The sequence below is a fragment of the Rhineura floridana genome, chromosome 11 (genome assembly GCF_030035675.1).
Source record: "Rhineura floridana isolate rRhiFlo1 chromosome 11, rRhiFlo1.hap2, whole genome shotgun sequence".
Classification (NCBI taxonomy): Eukaryota; Metazoa; Chordata; class Lepidosauria; order Squamata; family Rhineuridae; genus Rhineura; species Rhineura floridana.
The window spans coordinates 50,733,488-50,756,786 of record NC_084490.1 but is presented as its reverse complement, the minus strand read 5'-3'; the positions used below and the strand labels follow the sequence as shown (position 1 = coordinate 50,756,786).

At 42.8% G+C, this 23,299-nt stretch overlaps 1 protein-coding gene across 5 annotated transcripts in view; it reads right to left on the bottom strand.

Annotated features, from left to right (window-relative positions):
* Positions 1 to 23,024, bottom strand: part of MED24 (mediator complex subunit 24) — a 66,713-nt gene extending 43,689 nt beyond the window's left edge. For 4 of the 5 annotated variants that reach the window (XM_061588758.1, XM_061588760.1, XM_061588762.1 and 1 more), the window contains exons 1-5: positions 22,910 to 23,024; positions 12,574 to 12,715; positions 7,181 to 7,263; positions 5,533 to 5,571; positions 1,071 to 1,144 (exon numbers count right to left, since the gene is read on the bottom strand). In XM_061588758.1, coding sequence (XP_061444742.1) covers positions 1,071 to 1,144; positions 5,533 to 5,571; positions 7,181 to 7,263; positions 12,574 to 12,706 — 329 coding nt within the window. In that variant the 5' untranslated portion in view covers positions 12,707 to 12,715; positions 22,910 to 23,024. The other variant, XM_061588759.1, reaches the window with a different exon arrangement.
* Positions 23,025 to 23,299: the final 275 nt, after the last annotated feature.

Below are 23,299 nucleotides of genomic sequence, written 5' to 3'. Positions count from 1 at the left end.
AGAATTGGGATTTCTGACAATTCCTGTGTTCTTTTACTGTTGGCTCATTTTATAAATTTTTAAAAGTACATTTCTAGTCCTCATGGTTGCAAAGATAATATCTGCAATATCAGTCACTACATGCAACTCAAGGGTTTTCAACACAAAGTGCTGTCTATTTGGCTTTTTACTCTAGGGGCTCCCCTTCCCCAATGCACGTATTTTGTGTATATACTCTCTCTCTCTCTCTCTCTCTCTCTCTCTCTCTCTCTAGCTTGTTATGGCCACTGGATGAGGCAATTTATGAATTTGTCTAGAAAAATAGTGCTTTATCATGTTTACTATTGTTGTTACGTGCCTTCAAGTCGATTACGACTTATGGCGACCCTATGAATCAGCGACCTCCAAGAGCATCTGTCATGAACCACCCTGTTCAGATCTTGTAAGTTCAATGTTTACTATAGTCACACAGTATGTCACATAGACTAATGGGCTTTCCTATGGCTCCCCACTGCTTTGTATCACAAGTCTAGTTGCTGGTTTTGAGCAATAAAGACTTTTGAGGCTTGGTCCCACAGATCTAAGAAACCACCTTCACTCCAGTATCCCATCATTATCTCCAAGACTGTACCAAGAACATATTCTAAGGACATTCTGGACTAAATGGGCCTTGGTCTGATCCAGCAATACACATTTATGTTCTTAAGCAAGAGAGTACATTCAATGTAGATAAGTTATGTCAGTTGTCAGGAATTCTAGTTTGTGGCTTTCAATTGTTGTTTATGAACAGTGGGCCAATTTCAGTCTTGTGAGGCCCATGTATTTACTAGAATTTCCATGATCCAATTTGCATAGCAGAAGTGCATACTCAGGATCTCCTAACAATCTAGGCACACCTAATGTGTGCTGAAGAACCTAAGAAATGCTTTGCTAAATCAAACTAAGGCCCACCTACTGGAGAATTCTTCCTCAAGAATCCCAGCAACCAGCAGGTGACGGGTGGTTTATTGGCTGACCACAGTCTAGCTGCTACCCACCCTGGCTTATGTCATACTAAACACACACACTGAAAAGTGTTGTTCACTTCCTACCTGAGCCGGTCACAGAACATATCCATGATTTCCAACAATGACTGGACACAGAGGTCTCGGGAGAAGTCATCAAACTGAAACAGGGGAGAGGGAAAAAGCTGGCCTCAAAAGAAAACATGGACTTAGGTTTCCCACAAGATAATGCTTTCAACCTGGATATGACTTCCACGTAAGAAACTGCATGTACATCTGATGTGGTACAGTCTATACTCTGTGCTCTGCTCAGCATGAATCAGCTCCAAAAGATAGTGATTTAACAAATGGCATAAAGAGCCAACTCTGCTCCCATTATGTTTTATTGACATGTCCAAACCTCAAGATCTAAGCTCCAGTGCAGATGTAACATTTTACAATAGTTTAATCATAGTTAAGAGAGCAGGAGCACCCCTCAGGATAACACCTTCCCTCGCCACTCAATTTTCCCTTACCCTTCAATGCTGCTATCTGCACCAGGATTAATGCTAACCTTGGCATTTTTAACCAGGGCTCGCCAACAATCTTGAAAACCTGATTTCAAACTAGTGTTAACCAAACTAGTGACTATTGCTAACATAGGTGGAGGCATAATGCCAACCATTATTAGTTAAAAATGGAGATCACCTCACCTCACTACTGTTGGAAGTGGGGAAGAGCAACTCCTGTTCTGTTCTTTTGTTTATGCTCCAGAAGGGAGATAGAGTTAGGGTCCTCCAGATGGATAGGCTTGACTACCTTTACCTGTGATGCTCTGACTGACTTCCTTCCGTCGTTAGACTGATACGTCTTTAGGGAAGCATACTTGGCCCTCCTCCTTCTGCCCCCTCTTCTCTGACTGTCTGGGAGAGGGGAGACACCCTTTTTTCTGCACTCGCTCTCTCCTAGCCATGGGGTCAACTCCCACACCTGGGCGTTGCACCTCCATCTTAGTTAGTTAGAACTAGGTATGCCTTTCTAACTACAATGTATTTCTATAAATAAAGTAGCTTTTCTTATTTTACTAAGTCTCAAGTCTCAGTGATCCTGATGCAGGGTAAAAGTTCGTCAGGAGCTTTCTTAGGTAAACGTGCACACACGCTGGCACACTCACATTTCTAACCGCTGTTACTCTCTGCTGTGCTGCTTAAACTAATTTAGCACCAGCAACAACTACAAAATGGAAACTGTTAGAGCTACAAAAAGATTGAGAAAACGCAATCAAAATGATCAAGAGGATGTATCAACTCCCCTATATGGAAAGATTACAATATCTGGGCCTTTTTGGTTTAAAAAAAAATGCAAGTAAGGGGAACATGATACAGCTGCATAAAGTATGCATAGTGCGGAGAAAATGGATAGAAAGAAATTGGAGGAAAACTCTCATAATGCTAGAGCTCAAGGCCCCCCATTGAAACGGAAGGTTGGAAGATTCAGGACAGACAAAAGTAGGTGGGCTGTCACACAGCACATTGTCAAACTATGGAAATCGCTCCCACAATATGTAGCGATGGCTACCAACTTGGATGGCTTGAAAACAGGATTAGACAAATTTATGGAGGGTAAGGCTAGCTCTGGCTATCATGGCTATGTACTACCACCAGCATCAAAGGCAATGTGCTTCTGAATAACAGGTGCTGGGAATCACACGTGAGAAGTGCTCAGGTTCTGCTTTCAGGCTTCCTATAGGCATCTGGCTGGCCACCACAAGAATAAGATATTGGACTATACAGTAGGGCCCCGCTTATACGGCGGGTTAGGGACCAGGCCCCTGCCATAAAGCGGAAATCGCCATAAAGCAGAACCCATTGACTATAATGGGTCACGTTGCGCAAAAATGCCGCAAAAGCACAAAATCGGCTTTAAAACGGGGAATTTTCCCTAATTGAAAGCCGCCGCATCAGCGGAACGCCGTAAAGCAGGGCCCTACAGTATGGGCCTTTGGTCTGGTTTAGCAGGGCTCTTCTTATGAGAAGGGAGAAATGCAAGTGGGGGGAAGCAGAAAGTAACATGGGAGCCAGAAGCACACACCTGTCCTCATAAACACAGGTACACCTGAACCAGGCTTATGTCAACATAACTTTAAAATGGTTAAACATGTGCCAGTATCTGCAATCTAATGTGCTGGGCAGGGAAGAAGGGATTCCCCCTAAGTGTAGAACTGGTATAAAACTGGCAAGCATTCTTAACACTTCTGAAATGATACAAAGCAAATGCTGAATAGCACCAAAACTATGGTCAAGCAGAGATTTCAACGCTCACTAGCCTAAGCAGAACACGTGTACACAGGCTTCCAGTTTCCATTTCACATTCTGCCTCATAACTCCCTATGAGTTAGACTGCTATTGTTGTGATTTTATAGACCAGGATGCAATGGTCGTACATGTCTAAGGACAAATCTATATTTTCAGCAAAACCACTTCTTAGACTCTCCAAAAGCACTACTACTAGGGATTGTCTGCAGCTGTAGGATGGTGTTTTTAAATGTTCCCTCATGTAAAAAAAAAAAAATAACAACAAGCTTTCACTTTACATAGTAAAACAGCATACTGGTAAGAGAGCTCGGTTAGGACCTCTCTTCTTGACACCATCATTTTCTTCATACCCAGAATTGTTTGTTCACTGCCTTCAATTTGAAGAGGTACAGTTACCACATGACATCTGAATATGTAGTTTAGCTCTCAGTCCATGGCTAAACTGGAATTTAAATAAGGCCCTATAGCTCATTTATTTAAAATATTTCTAAGCACACACAAAGCAGCTTACAATGAAAAAAAAATGATTAAAAAAATCAGGCAGTTAAGAAGATCCAGTAATAAGTGCTTTAAAACTAAAAGCTACTAAAAAACATGGAAGCAGGAAGTTCTTATCTTCTGAATGTTAAAAGCATTAGTACTTCCCTCACCTGTTCAGAAAAGGCATTCCACATACATAGCGCCACTAGTGAAAAGTCCCTCTCCCTGGTCACCAGTTGCCTAATCTCATTTGACAACAGCATCCAGAGGACCTCTAATGCAGACCTTAACAGTCTGGACAAGTTCATATTGGAGAAAATAGGCCTTTACGTACCCTGGTCTCAAGCAGTATAGAGTTTTCACACTTAAGTACAGTATCTTTAATTGAGCCCAGTAATGCTCCAGAACCAGAGCATATTTTCAGAATGGTTTGACTCCAGCCATGTTCTGAACCAATTGGTTTCTGAACTATCTTCAAGTGCAGCTCCTTGTATAATGCTTTATATTAATCTAGCCTGGATGTTGCAAGAGCACTGATAATTGTAGCAAGGCTCTCTCTGCCAAGAAGGATCCATAACTGGTACACTTGCTTTAGCTGGTGAAAAGGGGCTTTGTGCCATGGATGCAATTCAAGCATCCAAAGAGGGGCTGGATGTAACAGACCCCAACCCCAAGTTATAAATCTGCTCCTTAAGTGGGACTGCAGCCCAATCCAGAGTTGACAAAACATCACTTCTCCAATTTATTGAATCACCAACTATTAGCACCTTGGTTTTGGTCAGGACTGAGTTTTACCCTGGTTCTCAATTAATGATATCCAGAAATGATTTTGAGCCTTCTTGGTGCAAAACATGGGAAGAGAGGGCAACAGGAAATCCAGTGCAAAAAGACTTACACCCCTCCGAGGCATACATTTTTAACTAGGCCCAGTTCACAAATTCTTTAATAACCGCCAAAAGAAGCTATTAAATAAATGCTAAAAGTATTTAATTCTTCATTCTTTGTGTACCATTTGATTTTTTGCTGATTTTTCTCTGCCAGCTTCTACTCAGCCTACACTTATCCAGAAGAACAGCAGTAATAAGGATCCTTTTACATATGAAAGTCCAAATTCAACTATTGGTAGTTGCAGTTAGGGGATCTCAAGTAGGAGGTGAGAAAGACTACAATGATTATTGAGCAGAAGGGCTGAGTACAGATCTGCTGCCTGTTAAGGTTCAGAATACTGGCCAATATGGGTTCTTTTTCCAATTCAGCAAGGGCTTTGGAAATCTTTTAAATCTCCAGTTCTGTAAAAAGCCCTGGATTCCAAAATGGTAACAAATCATGCAACTGAACACACATATGTTTATTTTTTACTAAATTATGAACTCTATATTTATTCATTTGTGTAGGGCTGGGAAAGAAGGGAAAATTTCATGGGAAAGGTACAAGCCTGAAAAAGAAGGTAGACATCAACTGGGAAAATGCTACCATGTGAATAAAGCCCTATCTCCTCGCAAACTTTCAGTTTAGCAAAACCTGCCAACTTGTACATTCAGACAGTTTTCAGCCATCAATAGTAACAAAATGTTGTACACAACTATGAAAGCTGGAAACATGCTATTGGTGTGAGACCAAAGATTCCCCTGAGTCTACAAAAGCTGCTGGTTGTATATTAGATACCATGCTGCAGTGAGGTTCTGCAGTCCCCAAATACAAATAGATCCCTCTACCAGGCGAATTAGGAAAGAAAGCAAGATTTAGGTACAGAGAAAGAAATGCTTGAATGTTACCTTGCTGATGGCCATCAGAACAGAAGAATAAGACACCATCTGTAAATGAGAGAGAGAAAGAAATGGTTACTAGACAAATATAACATTTAAGCAAACAAACCCACAAATAAGACCTGCCATTTTGACCGCTAAGGGAGGGGGGTGACAAGGTCACTTAACAGCGACACAATGTGTTGCTCGAGCACTGATCTTGCACAAATTTAAACAGACATGTTTAGGCGATGACGTATTTGCTTCACATCAACTTTATAGTGAGCAACTAGAGAAGGGAAGATGTGAGTTAAAAAGCAACCAGAAAGCTTCTCTCTGCGACAAGGACTTGCAAGCATTTCATATGGACAAAGCCAAGCGCCTCTTGTAGCTACAGCAAAGGGCTGGGGAGAATGCCATTTGCCATTCTTGCTTTGGAAAATGTTATGTGAGAAAATACATCAGCTTGGGAGGTGAGCTTGATATCCCAAGATTCTCTTTCAGAGCCTCAGATTCTTAGTAGCAACTGCTTTTAAACATGTTTATTTCTGCTTGGTCCAATGGTTTGTAACAACATCCCTAAAACATAACATAGCATCGAAAACAAAAACATAACATCAAAGACTACACAGGATAGTGGGATAGTAATTGATAGATAGTTCAGTACACCATAGGCTTCTGGTAATAGAATCTGCTCATATCATTTTATACTCCTGAAACAGAGCAGGGCAGTATTCATTATAGACAGACAGACAGAGATATAAAGACTACACCGGGCACAGAATTCTGCTACCTCGCACATTTTACTTTAAAAAAAAAAAGGTTTCTAGCCTTTGTGGTTACAAAGATGTGCTTAAAAGCATGTGAGTAACTTATTTTGATTTCTCAGAAGCCAGAGAAGTAGCTGAATAAGATTTCCAGTGATACAGAGAAGTTTCAGTGCCCCTGTATAGCACCTTTCCCAGGGCCAGCTCCAGGAATGCCGGGGCCCTTGGGCATCAGCTTGCCCTGGGCCCCGGCATGTGTGCGCGTGCGCATTCGTGTTCTTGCGCAACCTATCCCACCCCCACCTACCTGTCTCCTGTCTTTTATTATTGCCATTAACCAAGATGGCGGCCTCGGTTTCCCTAAGGGGATGAAGCCTCTGCCGCCATCTTTGTTGATGGCATGCATGCGTGCATCTCTGCCATCAACTAAGATGGCGGCAGGGGCTTCAGTACCTTAGGGAAACCGTGGCCGCCATCTTTGTTAAGGGCAACGGTAAAAGACAGCAGACAGGTAAGTGGGGAGACGTGGGGGGCAGCAGATCACAGAAGGTGAGCAAAGGGGCTGCTGAGGGGCCCCCTGTAGCTCCAGGAGCTGTTGGGCCAGTGCCCAACCTGGCTGCCCTTTAGAACCGGCCCTGACCTTCCCCCAAGATTTAGCAAAAACAGAATAAATTATGCAAAAGAGTAAGAACTATAGAATCAGGCAAAATAAGAAAAAATAGTAAGTTGGCCAAGTATATCAGAAAGAAAAAGAGCAAGAAAACATTGCTTTGAGACTTTGGTCCTGGTGCTGTCAAAAAAATAAATAAAAAAAATAAGGATATATAGATCTCCTGACTGAAACTTGTAATTTGTCCTATTAACATGTTTACGCCCTCTGAAGATGAAAAACTCTACAACAGGATTATTACCTGGGAACTAATAGCATATTTCAGGTAAGACAGGAGCAGCGGGTTTGGCGATGGGCCAATCATGGCTTGTTCAAGAAGTGCTTCTGCAATTAAGAAAGAGAAGGGAAAAGAAATTCAATCTGGGAAATGTGCATATGCCCTCATGAAGGATAAAGGCAGTCAGGTAAAGGTCTCGCACAAAATGTGGCGAACTCTCAGGAATTGCAAAAATGAGATAATATTACTCCTTTGCTGCTGCCAAAGGATGCAAATAATGCAAGAAAGTGGTAACTCATCATTCCACATGGGTAGGAAATGGACACCACGACCACACACACCCTCCCCATGCACAGAATTTGCTGAAAACAATGCAATGACCTTTGCATGACCTTGGTAGCCTCAGATGGGAAAAGAACACACTCTTCTCAGCCATCAGCTCTGCTAACCAGCAGCGTGTGCAGACACTTCCTAGGATTGAGGCGGTATGGTGGGGAGGAACTTTTGAAAACTGGCACACAAGATCTCTCAGCAGAATGAGCACCAACCACTGCCATGTATTTCCCAGTGGGAGTTTGCCAACATGCCAAATCTGGCAAGATGGAAAGGGGCAGCACACGTCTTATCTGCTCAGTCAAGCTTTTAATTAATCATTTGAGTATCTGCTCAGGAGAGGAAGATTCTCCAAATCAATCCATTTTGCAGTCTGCACTTGAATTACTCTCTCTCTCCCCTTTCATAATCAGTCCGAAAAAGGCCATAATCCTCTATTGTGTGGTTGGCCCATTAGCCCACCAGCATACATACACACACGCCCTACGTCCATCAACATCCACAGTGTACTCAAAGGTTGTCAGTGTTATTATTTATAAAATAGCTAAAAGTTATTATGTGGATTTCAAGAAGTTAAAACCTAACACGAGTTGCTTGATAAATAATAACCAAAAGCTTCTGCCCAAGGCAGCTGACAATCCATACACTATACACCTTCACAGTTAACCACACCCACAGCAACTATTTTTTGGGGGGGCTACCCCAAACAGCTGCTGAATTATTTAATTTCCAGCTGTGAAGCGCTTCCACTGTTAGCAATCATTGCCTTACCCCGTATGTGCCACTCCACTGCTTTGATCTGTAGAACTGGCACCGTTACAGATGCCACACAATACTTGCTCTGCACTTGTAAGAAATTGTTCTTTTAGTGTGGCAGCATCTACACTTTGGAATTCCCTGCCTATTGACATCAGGGTGGCGCCTTCGTTGTATTTCCTGGCACCTGCTTAATTTAGGCAAGTCTATCCAGACACACAATGCTGATGTGTTTTAATCTTTTTAGTTTACTGCTGTTTTAGTTGTTTTTAATATGTTTTTAATTACTTGTTTTTAACTGTTTTTAGTGATTCCAATAAACAGCTCAGAGTTTGTATGTTTTTACAATCAAACTGTTCTGTTCATAGGGTTTTCATGACAAATAATTACGTGTTAGAACAAATTAAACCAGAACTATCATTAGAAGCTAAAATGATGACACTGTGGTTATCATACTTTGGACACCTAATGAGAAGATATAATTCACTAGAAAAGATAATAAAGCAGGGAAAAACAGAAGGAAGTAGAAAAAGAGGAAGACTAAACAAGAGATGGATTGATTCCATAAAGGAAGCCATAGGCCTGAACTTAGGGTGGTTTATAACAGATGCTATTGGAGGTCGTCGATTCATAGGATCACCATAAGTTGTAGTCTACCTGAAGGCACATAAGAACAACAACAACAACAACAACCAAACGGTATATACATTCTGTTAAATAAATAAAATAAAATAAAATAGGCCTAACCAATGGTGATGGCTATCCTTAATAGTTATTCAGCCTACCTCTAATTCTATTGCTTACAACACTACACAGAGTTGCTCCTTGCAACCGCTACAGACACCATAGTTGTTCCCTTTTATGGTTGGCCAACCCAATAGTAGTCCCACTCAAGGTCCAATTTATTACAGCTCTTTTGAAGGTGCACTTCATAGTGTTGCCTCAGCCATCACTAAACCTGCTCACAATTCCATCTACTACAGCTACCCAAAGTCATGTACAGCATGAGGACTTCCCTCCAGTATCCAATGGGGATACCCCTCACATCCATCTTCTATGACCTCTTGAGAGTTATCAGTGTCAACTCCATGGTTATTCCTTATCGGCTACTACAGCTACTCACAAAGGCACCCACCTTAGCCTTTTACAGTTATCCACAGCCTTTGTGGGGTGGACAGTTTCCACAACTTATGGAGACATGAAGTTGTTGTGTCCAAACAAAGAGCCAAAATCTTCTGTGGCTCAGCTGGAATACTCCAGCAGTCATGCAGGAGTATTAATGATGATCGCTGTTGTTTATATCCCATTATTAATCCACATGGTATGTTGCAAAATTAAACAGAACAGATCCCAGCCTTAAAAGCTTTGCAATCTTAAAAAAAATGCTGAGCAAACTTAATTCCACAGCTTGTACCATACAAGAAAAAGTACTAAAATTACCATAAAAGTGTCATCTTGGTTTTTTAAAAAAAGATTATAGCAGAAGAGGAATGCAAACAGCAGCCAATAGACAGGGAAGCTCAGAAAACTACAGGACAGTGATAACACTAAATTCAATAATATAGCAGAATTCCAAGTATTGCAGACTTTTTCTCCCCAAGAGAACAAACGTTTAGTCCTTATTGTTATGAAGCTACTTATGACAACCTGCAGGCGGTGTCTACTAGACTTAGAACCTAGAAAGAAATATTATGGGAGTTTCAAGTGGACTGAAGATGGCATTAGAAAATTGAATCAATCTGAAATTAGTTCAATTTTCACTGCAGCTCCATTCAGATGTTAACTATGGTTTATCAGTACATGAACGCATCTAGGAGAAATTTGGCCTTCCATATCCCCTGTCCCTCTGGTGTATCAGCTAAGAGGCGATCAAAAGCTTTCAATTCCGTTTTTAACACACTGTAGATTAGCATTATGTTTGAACCTGGTCAAACTGCAGCTGAACTATTGTTTAGCGAAATAAGCCAACTTCAAACTGTAGTTCGAATTTCATAGTTAGCTTGTTTCAATAAATCACAGCTAACGTTAAAACACAGTTTGTCCAGGTTTGGATGAAACACTAAACCGCAGTTAATTAAAAACAGAACCAAAGACTTCTAATCACCTCCACAAAGCTACACCAGAGGACAGCCAAGTGGGGAGCACACAAGCCCATGGATCATGCACATAACAATAAATTCATGGTTGATTGCTACATCCAAAGCCTACCTGTATTTCCTCATAAACCTTGAGTTACAGTTTAATGAGAAAGTTCAGTTATAGAAGCCCTACCCCCTTTAAACTGCATGTGTCCAGTGCCCCCTACTTGGGAGCCATGAGAGCAGAAGACTTATTTGAAAACACGTTTATTCTGTAGTTTAAGCATGACTTCAGTATGACGTAGAACTCTGTACTACTCAATCTTGCTCCACAAAGACAACTAGAAACCTCGCTCTCAAAACTCTACTTATTAATCAATTGATTAATCTACTAAAACTTTATTTGTTTGTTTATGTATTTGTTTATTATTTGATTGATATCCTGCCCTTCCTCCCAGCAGGATCCCAGGGCGGCAAACAAAAGCACTAAAAACACTTAAAAACCTTAGTTAATACATTGGCAAGAGCCTAAGCAAAGGCAATTTTAATAGAGTTGAGAATAAGCTGGTTTACACATAACACTAAGTTTAGCACAAACACACAAGTGGGAGGGTTCCCAGGGAGGAGATTGCAGTCACTTTGTTCTTCCTCCAGGCCTGCTGCTGCAAGCTAATCTATGGGTTGGCTTAGCATGTCAGTCTGACCCTCAGCTTGTGGTTTGCCTTGCTTCACACAAACTACAAGTTGTAACCAATATTTGTTCTGTGCTTTACAGCTCATGGCTTATATGGAGCAAGACAAGCCATGAATTCAGGTTCAGACAACAAGCTAAGCCAAACACCTAGCTCTGGGTACCACAGCAGCAGTAGGACTGGGGGAGGAGTGCAGCAGCTGCAACCTCCTCTCTGGGAACCCACATGCTCAATCAAAAGCATTCTTTACAGATGGGAAGTAAGATTTGGGAATACACTCCCAATTCTTTCTTTGTAGGTGTGGCTCGTTCAAGCTGCACATGCAAAGATATAAGCCTTTGCAGCCATGGCTTGAATTCAAGCCGGGCACCAAAGGAAAAATCTTCCTTTGCATGTGCAGCTTGAACAAGCCTCACCTGCAAAGGGTGAACCACCTGATGTCATGCAACAACAGCTGACTGAGAGGTGGATAGCCTTACCCATCTGTCAGTGTGGCCTGCAGGAAATGGGGGATTTTAGGATCTGGCCCACCACCTAGATTCAATTCCCCATCTCTGGCATAAATCATAGTTTGCTGTTTTGCACAAACCATAATTTGCCTGCAAACTAGGCTGCTCATAATGCCAAACCATGGTTTGGTATTATATTTGAATGCTGATATTTAGGTACAGTCAGAAAATACTTCTGGATATGCATTCTTTCTTTGTGCGAATGGTGAAACACAAATCTGGCAAAGCAGTATCTGTCAAGTTATCTGCATGCATTTTCACAATGTGAGTAAGAAGAAGTAATATCAGCAGCAGCCTCTCTCAAAACAAATCCAAAATTGCCCAACATGAATCTCAAAGTACAAAATATAAAACAATGAATGAATCCAGAATATTCAGTTACATGGTACTCCATTCAACTTAATTATATTTTGTAACTTCAGAATGCATAATTACAGTGCGATCTAGCCATTTTATTGCCCTATATTTTGACCCAATACACACACACAATATTTATTTATTTATCAAATGTCTATCTTGTCCTTTATCCCAAAGGAACACAGGCAGCAAACAACAAAAACAGCAATACAATTAATTTTTTTTAAAAAATCTGAAAACAAAAGATGCACACAAACATCTACCTGTGCAGGTAGCACAGGGCATGAAGGAAGAGATGAGGCATTTGAAAAAGGCTGCACGATGATTATTTTTATCCATTTCATATTTTGTAGCTATCAGCTTGCTAAAGTACTTTAGGGAGCATATATATAACCAAACTACAGAACAATTTTTTTCTAGGAGTAAAATTGTAGTTACTCCAAATCCCCAGCACCACCTGCATCATCTCTAACATGGAACTTCCTGAAGTAACTCTACTTGATTTAATGCAGCACTGTAAGGAACTGGAAACCACCGCAGCAGCTGCGACACTTTCAGCAGTCAAACGCTAACATCCACACTGTCAAAAAACCATAGACGCTGCAGTTTGTTGCTCATAGGTCACAAAGTTAATGTTAGGGGAGGAAAAACACAACTAAACACTTCTGATTTGTACAAACTTTGAACCAGACCTGCTAAATTCAGGATATCCCATGTGGTCCCGCGGGGAAAGAATTTCTTCATGTTTATGGCCCACTGGTAATCACTCCACCGCTCCTTCCAAGCCTGGAGGATGGCCTGTTTGAGGTTGACCACTTTCATCATCTTCTTATCCTGAAAGAAAAATAAAAAGCGTGACACAGCAAAATTGCTATGCGTCCCTCTCAAGTCTCCAACACTACAGGTTATTATTAAACAACCTGAATTTTTTTTAGCACACAGAGGGTAATTCATGGATGCTTTAGACAAAGAGAGCACTTTCTCAGTGCCATCCATGTGCCTACTGGCTGCACAAGGATTTGAGAGTGTTGGCTAGGGAAACCCAGGTTTATCTCCTGCAGTATGCCATATGCTGGCCTCATCTTGTTTAATCATTTGGCTTATAGCAAGCTTACTCCCTCAAGAAGCAGCACTTGACATTCAAATAAGAGATGTAACCAACCAGATCCTATTTGTCAGCCCAGCATTCCTGACAAAGAGATGTTACTTTCTATTTCTACTTCTCAAAACTATATTTGAAATGCAGGCAGTGCTGGTGGGATGCTAGCCCAGTCAGGGAGGGAAGCATTCACAATCATTCATATATAACGCACCTTGTCCCCAATGCTGTTTAACATATATATGAAGCCATTGGGAGTGGTCATTATTTATTTATTTATTAAATTTATTAGTCGCCCATCTGGCTGGTTGTCCAGCCACTCTGGGCAACGCACAACATAAAAACATACAATTCACATTAGAACCTTAAAATTCCAACAATAACACTAAAATCTAACCCATCCCAAAGATCTGCCTGAAGAGCCAGGTTTTCAGGGTCCGGCGGAAGCTCATCATGGAGGGGGAATGGCGGATGTCATTTGGGAGGGAATTCCATAGAGTGGGTGCCACGATTGAAAAAGCCCTCTCCTTAGTTCTCACCAGTCTGTTTTAACTGGTAGGACGGAGAGAAGGTCTTTTGAGGCTGATCTTGTTGGGCGGCAACTTTGATGATGCTGGAGGCGCTCCTTCAGATAGACTGGGCCGAAACCGTACAGGGTTTTAAAGGTCAAAACCAACACCTTGAATTGGGCTTGGAAAGCAATTGGTAACCAGTGCAACTCCTTCAGCACTGGAGTAATATGGTCTCACTGGCGGCTACCCTTAATCAGGTGAGCCGCCACATTCTGTACCAGTTGCAGCTTCTGGACCATCTTCAAGGGTAACTCCACATAAAGCGCATTACAGTAGTCTAGGCAAGAGGAAACCAGGGCATGTACCACCAATAGGAGCAGATGGTTTGGAAGGTAGGGGTGAAGCCTTCGTATCAAATGGAGTTGATACAATGCCGCCCAGCTCACAGCCGAGACCTGAGCCTCCATGGGCAGCTGGGAGTCAAGAATGACACCCAGGCTGCGGACTTGGGTCTTTCAGGGGCAGTTGTACCCCATTAAGCACCATGTTAACACCCCCAGCCTTCTCTTGTCTCCCACGAACAGTACCTCGGTTTTGTCAGGGTTCAGCTTCATCTTATTCCTTTCCATCCAGCCACTCACCGACTTCAGGCACTTGGACAGGGTTTCCACAGCCAACCCCGGTGAAGACTTGAACGAGAGATAGAGCTGTGTCATCTGCATACTGATGACATTGCAGCCCACATCTCCAGCAGCTTTATATAGATGTTAAACAGCATCGGGGAGAGGATGGAACCCTGTGGTACCCCACGAGTGAGAGGCCATGGTCCAAGACCTCATCCCCCAGTGCCACCCTCTGGTACCTATCAGAGAGGAAGGAACGGAACCACTGCATTACAGTGCCCCCTATACCCAGCCTCTCCAGGCGGTCCAGGAGGATACCGTGGTCAACGGTATCAAAAGCCACTGAGAGATCCAGGAGGATGGGGAAGGTGCATTCGCCCCTATCCAATGCCCTCCTCATATCATCCACCAAGGTGATCAAGGCCGTTTCAGTCCCATGTCCAGGCCTGAAGCCGGGTTGAAATGGATCAAGGTAATCTGCTTCCTCAAAGTGCACTTGCAACTGCTTTGCCACCACCTGCTCCACCACCTTCCCATTAGATTTGGGACAAGGTGTCATCAATATGCTAATGAGACCCAGCTATATTTCTCTGTAGCATCCAAATCAGAACAGGCCAATACAAACCCTGGACCAGTGCCTAGACTTGGTGGTGGCCTAGATGACAGCCAACAAACTGACACTGAATCCTGGCAAGACAGAGGTGCTGTGGGTGGGCGGTTCCCAAGTCCAGATATTTAGTCAACTGCCCAGTTTGGATGGGGTCATACTATCCCCGAAAGAGCAGATTCCTAGTCTGGGGATGCTCCTGGATCCATTTCTGTTGCTAGAGGTCCAGGTGACCTCAGTGGCCAGGAGTCCCTTTTATCAGCTTCAGCTTGTAAGACAGCTATTGCCATTTCTGCACTGGTATAGCTTGACTGCCATCGTCAGACATTTATTCAACTTTAAACAGTCATGGCTTCTCCCAGAAAATGTATTTTGGAAGGGTTCTGAGAGTTGTTAGGAGACGCCCAATTCCCCTGACAGAGCTCTAGTGGCCAGTCAGAGTGGTTTAACAGTCAGCTCCTCTTCCCAGAGAAGTCTGGTGTGGATGTGGCCAGGGAAAGCTTTGGTTTAAATAAGGGTGGGAGACTACGTGTCTGCTAAAAAGGTGGGGGAAACCCTGAAAAATAATGATATTGTTAACAATGTTTTCCTTTTGGAAAGGAAGGGGCTTCCCACTGCACAGTGTCCACCCACCCAATCGCCTCCCCTCCCTACTTCCCCCCTCTCTCCTTCTCCCCTCTCCCCAACTACCTGTCTCTCCTCCAGGTCAGTTTCACCTACCATAAGCATGATTGCACAGGAGTAAATCCCACTGAACTCAATAAGCATGCAAATGATCGAACCTGCCTCCCCCTCCCTCCTAGTTTCTCCCTTCTGCCCCTTCTCTCCCCCTTCCCCTCCTCCTCTGCTCTCCCTTCCTCTCCCAACTCCCCCCCTTCTCCAACTTTCCTATGGTCAGTTTCACCTATCCTAAGCATGACTGCACAGGAGTAAATCCCATTGAACTCAATAAGCATGCAAATAATAAAATCTGCCTTTCCCCTCCCCTCCTTCCCCTTCTCCCTGTCCCCTCCAACCTTCTCTCCTTTCCCATTCCAGCACTCACTCACTCCTCCATGGTCAATTTCACCTATTCTAAGCATGACTGCAGGGGAGTAAATCCCACTGAACTCAATCATGTAAATGATCACTCCATTCTCAGCAAACTTGCGCAGGATCCCATTTTATAGCTCCCAGATAAAAAAGGAAAGAAATTCACTAATAGGCAAAACCCCCACACAACTTGCAGTTTAAGAATGTACCTATAGCCAACATATATTATACTGCCCTACAATTTGTAAAAATGCCAAATTCTTCCAAGCTACACAGGAAGTGGACTGGACTGTGAAAGACCAATCCAAATTGTGTTTGCATTTTTACAAATTTGTAAGGCAGTACAACATCTCACTGAGGAGATCAGGTCTCCTGCTCCCCTGGTGCTTTCACTAAAACGGCCCAATTTCCCTGCTTTTTAAAGTTTGATAGAAATATCTGTTGGTTACAGGCACGTTCTTACCACTGCCTATTAGTGAAGATACCTAGGCAATCACTGCACTCTGCAGACAAGAACATCCTACTGATACCATCTTATCAGGAGGTCTGTCCCACACAATATAGGAATCAAGCCTTTAGTGTTGTGGCACCTACTCTTTGGAATTCTCTCCCCTTAAATATTAGACAGGTACCATCTCTGTTGGCTTTCAGCACCTATCGGAGACCTTCCTCTTTCAACAGAACTTTTAGGCAGAGACCATTATCCTGGTCTGTATCTGTACTGGAATTGATTGTTAAGATGTGTTTATTGTTTTGTTGCTTGCAGCCTTAGGCTCCTTTGGGAGGAAGGGCAGCATATAATAATAATAATAATAATAATAATAATAATAATAGCAGCACCACCACCACACCAGTAGTACCATTGTTCTCCCAGCTTCCAAATGCAACAGACTACTGCCGCTGACCAAGGGGGGAGGAGCAAGTCACAGGGAGCTCAGCATGGTGCAGTGCATGGTGACAGATGCACCAAATTGGTTCCACCACTGAGCACTGCAGTGCGCCAAGCTTCCCACGGCTCACTCCTCTCCCTCTCAGTCAGTCACATTCAGAAACCGGGAGCGCAGTACTGCCCCATCTGTACCACCTCACTGGCCACTACTGGCACACGCATGCACTCATAATATAGATTATGAGTTTCAGACAATATGTCATTATTTCTCAGGAGTACCACCATTTCTAGCCACTGGTTTTAAACAATGCAATCCTATATATGTTTTTAATCAGAATTTAAGTCCCATTATGTTGGATGTTAGGACTGCAGCCTAAGTTATTATGTCATGCAGACCATTTACTTACTGATGACCAAATGCATAATTCCTTTGCTTAAAATACACTGCTACTCTGCAATTTTATTTTCCAAATAATCAAAAATATGAACCTTGCTTTGAATCTCACACAGATATACAAACACAGCAAATCTGAAATGGTGCTAGTTAAGTCCTGCATTCTTTGTATGATAGAGCACAGCATGTAATTTAGGGTGGGTGGTACAGAAAGTGGGAAACCTGAATTCCTAGTTTATACTCCCAGGTCTAGGAAAGAAATACAGTTTAGATCGCCTGTCAACTCTAATGCTTTCTGTAACAAACAGCAGAGCTGAGCTACAGAAAGCAAAAGATATTTAGAAAATCCCACCATTCTATTTTACAGGTCAAATTTGCCTGACCCAGAAACAATACTGAACTACTGAGACCAACTAGACAGGTAGACTACATTTGCACATCATGTTAAACCATCCCCCACTCCCTGCAGGCCACACTGAGAGGTAGGTCAGCATCATCCACCTGCCAATGATCTGATGTCACTTGACATCAAGTGATTCAACTTAGACCAAGGTCCACCTAGTCCAGCATTATTTATTTGCAAGAATCATAGAAAGCACTAGGTGGTCCGGTGGAAATTGGCTAGTGGTCCAACGAGTCATCTTTTCCTAATCTCTGGTCTACATTACACGATCTTACTAGGATTGGTTTAGTAGGACATGAACAGGCCTGGCCTCCTCCCATGCTTGCATGTTCCTCCCTCCACTCTTCTCCCCCTGTGTGGCCAAGGGGAAGACTCTGGAAGCTTTACTCTCTGCATCCCTGTCACTGCATCCATACTGAGAACTGTGGTTTAACACTAACTATGGTTACTTTCAACAAGTCCAGATTCATAACCCATGTGTGAAGCTGGCTTGTTTTGAAACTAACCATAGTTAGTGATGAACCCCTCCCTCAGTTGAATGACAAGACAAGTTATGGGGAAATAGAGAAAAACTTCCAAATGCCCCCTCCCAGCCATGCAGGAGGCAGTGAGTGGAGAGGGGGATCACATACGCCTGAAAGGAAGACAGGAACATTCACGTCATGCTAATCCATGGTTAACGTGAGATATGAGCATGGCCATCTTCTGCATACCTTACCCAGGACTCCCGAGTAAATGTAGCAGCCATGGGATAAGGACTTGGTATTCTCATGAAATAGTAAATGATTAAACAGCAGGAATTAGAAGGCAGGAGTAAATGGACAGCTCACAATGGAGGGAAGTAGGCCCCCAGAAGGATCAATATCAGGATCACTGCTGTTAACATTCATAAATGATCTGAAAGCACGGGTGGGCAGCAAGGCAGCCACATTTGCAGGCGAAAGTACATTATTCAAGATGATAAAATCCCAAGCAAACTGCAAAGAATTCCAAAATAATCTTTCCAAACGGGGTGAACTGGCAAAAAAAAAGGTAAATGAGATTCAATGTAAGCAAGGATACAGTGATGTACATTGGGGCAAAACTATCCTACTGTCACATATGCATTGATACAGGTCCGGCAGCAAGGGGCAGCCAGATGGGGCACTGGCCCAGGGTCCACAAGCTCTTAGGGCCCTACCAGCTGCACAGCTCCCATTCACCAGCTGCCCTCCTCCCCACCAAGAGTCTGGACCTAATGCAGTGGGTGGATAGGTGACAGTTTTGAATTGGAGCAACTGGGGTCCTGCATGCAGCAGCCGCCTGCTGTAAAATTAACCAATATCCAATGGCCCCTCAGGGCACTGCATGTTGGATAATTGTATGGCTGGCGGCTGCTGCACAAAGGCGCCAAATTGCTTCAGTTCAAAAGCGCAGACACTGCATGCTAGTTAAGTCTACTGCTTCTGAACACTTCCCTTCCCAGTCCCAGACCTAAAGCTGCTGCACCACCACCTACTAGCCACCTCCCTCCTGGACTGGATGGTTTGGGTTGAATGGGGTGTGTGGTGTAAGCTCTCTTGAATAGGAGCGATTCATCTTGCATGCATAGTGGCTGCACAGCTTAAAATGACTCAACATGCATTCTATGTCCGGTAATTTTACGCCAGGCAGCCACTGTGCATTCAATCTAAATCACTCCCATTCTATAGACCCTACACCGCACACCTTCCCACCAAACACAGCACACAGGAAGAAGCCAGTCCAGATTGAAAAGGGACAAGGAAGTGGAGGTGGTGGCAGCATCTTTTACCAAGGCTTTTCTCCTCTATGATGAAGGGGGAGCAGCATTGGGCTGAAAAAATTAGAAGGAATGTTTTCTTCTTCTTCCTTCTCTACATGGCAGCATCTTCAAAAGAGAAGAAACCAAACTAAGAAGGAGTAGGGTAGGTGGGTATGGGTGGGTAGATGGGTGAGTAAGAACAGAGAAAAAAATGGAAATGGACTGCCTTCAAGTCGATCCAGACTTATGGCGACCCTATGAATAGGGCTTTCATGGTAAGCGGTAGCCAGAGGGGGTTTACCATTGCCTTCCTCTGAGGCTGAGAGGCAGTGACTGGTGCAATCTCACCTAGTGAGCTTCATAGCTGTGTGGGGATTCGAGCAGAGGGTCAATTCTGCTTCTGTGTTTATCAGAGCAGCAAACAGCAAGGGGAAGTTGCTGCTACCCCATGTAGGGAATGGCTTTGGATCCTTAATAAAAAGGGGAGAGCTAGTTACTTTAGATCTTTCCTGTCATTTGAAAACCCTTTTAGAAAAAAATCAGCTCTTAATATTTTCCTTTCTTCTCCTCCCCTCTTCGCTTCATCCCAGTGATCCGACAGGGGTGAGAGAGGAGTGGGCAGTGAAGTCTTTTGTGTGTGTGTATCTGTCTGAAAACGCTGAATGATGCCATTCTATTTTCCCTTTCCTCTATCGTGTGTACGTATTTCCTTCTCCTTTTACAGGCCAAGCCAGGCCAGCTTCTAGTGTTCTCAATAGGGTTGCCAGATTCAGGGCCTGAGACTGATCCTGTGTCTTTAGGAGAAGAGAAAGTCAGCCAAGTGCAGGTGTCCTTACAACACCGTAATGGGAAAAACCTCAAGGTGGAATTCTCCCTTCCCCCTGCACAACTTTTAAAGATACAGAAGACCTCTTGGTTGCCAGGCCCAGCCTCCAAGAAGTCTTCTGTATCTTTAAAAGTTGTGCAGGGGGAAGGGAGAATTCCACCTTGTGGTTTTTCCCATTATAGTGTTGCAAGAACACCTGCACTTGGCTGACTTTCTCTTCTCCTAAAGATACAGGATCAGTCTCAGGTGCTGAGCCTGGCAACCCTAGTTCAGATCTGTAGGGCTTTTGTATATTTATTATCTCTTCTTCCCTCCCCTCACACTACAATAATCACTAGGAAGTTCCTATGTGTATCTTTAATTTCGGCAGCTGTATAGTTGTAATGTCCTGTGGTGGCACCACATGTCTAGAGTAATCTGATTTTATCTATATTTTTAATGTTTTATGTAAACAGCTTTGACAATTAAGCAGTATATAAATCCTGTTAAATAAATAAATAAAACAAATAAATAAAAGGTTGCTCGCAGAACCTGTTTCAACTCTTCATCCCAGGCTCCATGTTAATAGTACAAATAGCATAAAGAAAACCAGTGTGGTGTAGTGGTTAGAATGTTGGACAAGTGCACAGAGGAACAGGATTCAAATGCCTACTTTAAAGGGGTGGGGGCCAAGAGGGTAGAGAAGTGTAGTTTGAGAGGGGAAGGACAAAGGGCCTATTGATACCCTGTGTCCAAGGGCCCACAGAAATCTGGAGCCAGCCCTGCATTGATAGGGTCTGAAATGGCAATGACAAACCCCAAAAGAGACTGTATGGTTGTGGAAGCTTGTCCAATGAAAGTGTCAGTTCAGTGTGCAGCAGCGAAAATGGCAAATTCCATGATAGGGTTATTAGAAAAGGGAATGAAAATAAAATGGCCAGTGTTGCAATGTCTTTATACAGTATATTGTTGTGGCCCTGTCACATTTGGAATGCCGTGAGGGGTATAGGAGGTAAGGATCTGGTTCAACAGCCAAATCAGGTTCCCCACCCTTGCTGTATGCAGTTCTGTTAAGCCCATCTCAAAAAAGGCATTCTACAGCTGGAAAAGGTGCAGAAAGGGGCAACCCAAATGCTGAAGTGGTTAGAGTACTTTTCCCAGGAGAAAGGAGTAAAATGTTTTGGGATTTTATTTTAGAAAAGAAAGCAAATGAAGGGGGAGAATGATTATAAAATTATTCATGGTGAAAAGAGTGGAGAGAGATCCCCTTCCCGTTCCCCATAACACTAGAACTCAATCAAACAATGAAATTGAGTTGCAGTCAACTCAGGACAAACTTAAGTCCTTCATCACACAATGAAAAATTAATTTATTCTCACTGCCCCAAAATGTGGTGATAGTTTTAAAATGGGATTAGACAAAAATGACTATTAGCCATGATGGCGATATGGAATTTCCATGTTTCAGCAGTATACCACTGAACGCTAGCTAGAAGGGGACAACAGCAGGAAGGAGTTATTATTTTCAAGCCAAGGTTGTAGGCTTCCTAAAGGCATCTAGTTGGCCACTTTGGGAAGGAAGACACTGGACTAGTTGGTACTTTGTTCTGATCCAGCAGAGCTTGTCTTACGCCTCTTATTAATCAGGCCCACAGTTTACTAGGAAACCTGTGGAGCTGTCAGGTACTGTGTTTAGCATATAACATGATTAGGAGAAGCACACATAGGCAAAGATTCTGATATACAGAACAGGCGAGAAACAGCCCAGCACACCAGGTTACAATTGCTAAGTGCTGGAAAGCAGGAGTCTTTTCACACATTTTGTAGTGGCAATCCAGCATTTGCTGCTGAAAGCACACTCAAAGAGCCACATGGCTCCTTAATGAGCATATGTTTGAGACACATTTTAGACTGTAAATTCTTCAGGGAAGAAATCTGTTCTCTGTAAAGAGCCATGAACTCTGATGGTGCACTGTGTGTGCCAGATATATGGTAACATATTAGTTCCCACTTTACATTTTCATATGAACACTTAAAACATTTTGAGAATCCAATCCTGTGCATCATGTTTATTTGGAAATAAGTTCTGCTGACTTCAAAAGGGCGTACAATCAAGTGTCTAAGGGTCAATCTTAGGCTACCTTACAAAAAAAAAAAGGATGAACTGGCCCAAATCTTCATGGCTTGCTGTTAATTGAAGCCTAAGACAAGTAAAATGATATGAAATAACTTCCTCTCACCTCTGAACAACCACAGTCAGCTTCTCCTCTTTTATCTGGGGCCAGGGGTCTGCGGTCCCATGTCAGGGACAAAGGTCCACACAGTACACTTTTTTAATAAACCAAATCTATTAAGATCATGTAGACTAGAACAGAGTTTGAGAGAAGACCAATCATAGTGGACCACCAAGTAATTTCTATTGGACCACCAAGGATTCTTACAAATAAATAAATAATGCTAGAACTTGGTCTAAGCCAGCAATACACTTTTCATACTCTTAAATAAGAATACGTATTCAAGTCACTTAATACACACGTGCATGATCTGTTACGGGATCCTGAGTGCATATTCTTAAATTACAATGTTCAACACGCTTACTTGGGAGAAACTATTGAACTCAGTGGGACACCGAGCGCACGTTACTGAATTCCGCTGTTAAATTCTAAATACATCGGCGCCCACGTGGGTTCTACTTAAATAAATAAAAAGACCGCGCAAAACTGAATATAACTTACCCGGGAATTGAAACAAAGGTAAGAGATTAGGATGCCTGGGTTCTACAGCCAGCTCTGAGACGGACACCTGGTTAGCTAAAGCGGGGGGAAACTAAAATCCCAGTGCACCTAGATTATTTCCTTTGATCCCTGATCCCTAAAAGGGAAGAATGCACAACCGACACTTACCAATTTCTTTTCTAGTACAAAAGGAACACATTTGTCTTAGTTCCTGGATTCCGCCATCTTTGCACCTAACAAAGAACCTTGCACGGATTGGCTGGGATTAACCCCTAAACCGCACGGACTGCTGGGAGTTGTAGTTCTTAGGCTACAAGATTAAGCACACTTTCTAAGATTTAAGAGTGAACACGTTATTAATAGATTTACTGTACAGCGTTCATTTAAAAGCTTGACTCTAATATTCATTTAATTTATAAATCAACACAGTTTGTATTAACTGAGGAGGGAGGGATTTCCAATGATGCTTTCCCTCTCAGGATTTTTGTTTTCTTTAATGTTTCTCATTAACAAGTTGTGATCTAGGAGCCAGAACGTAGATGCTCTGATGTATTAAAG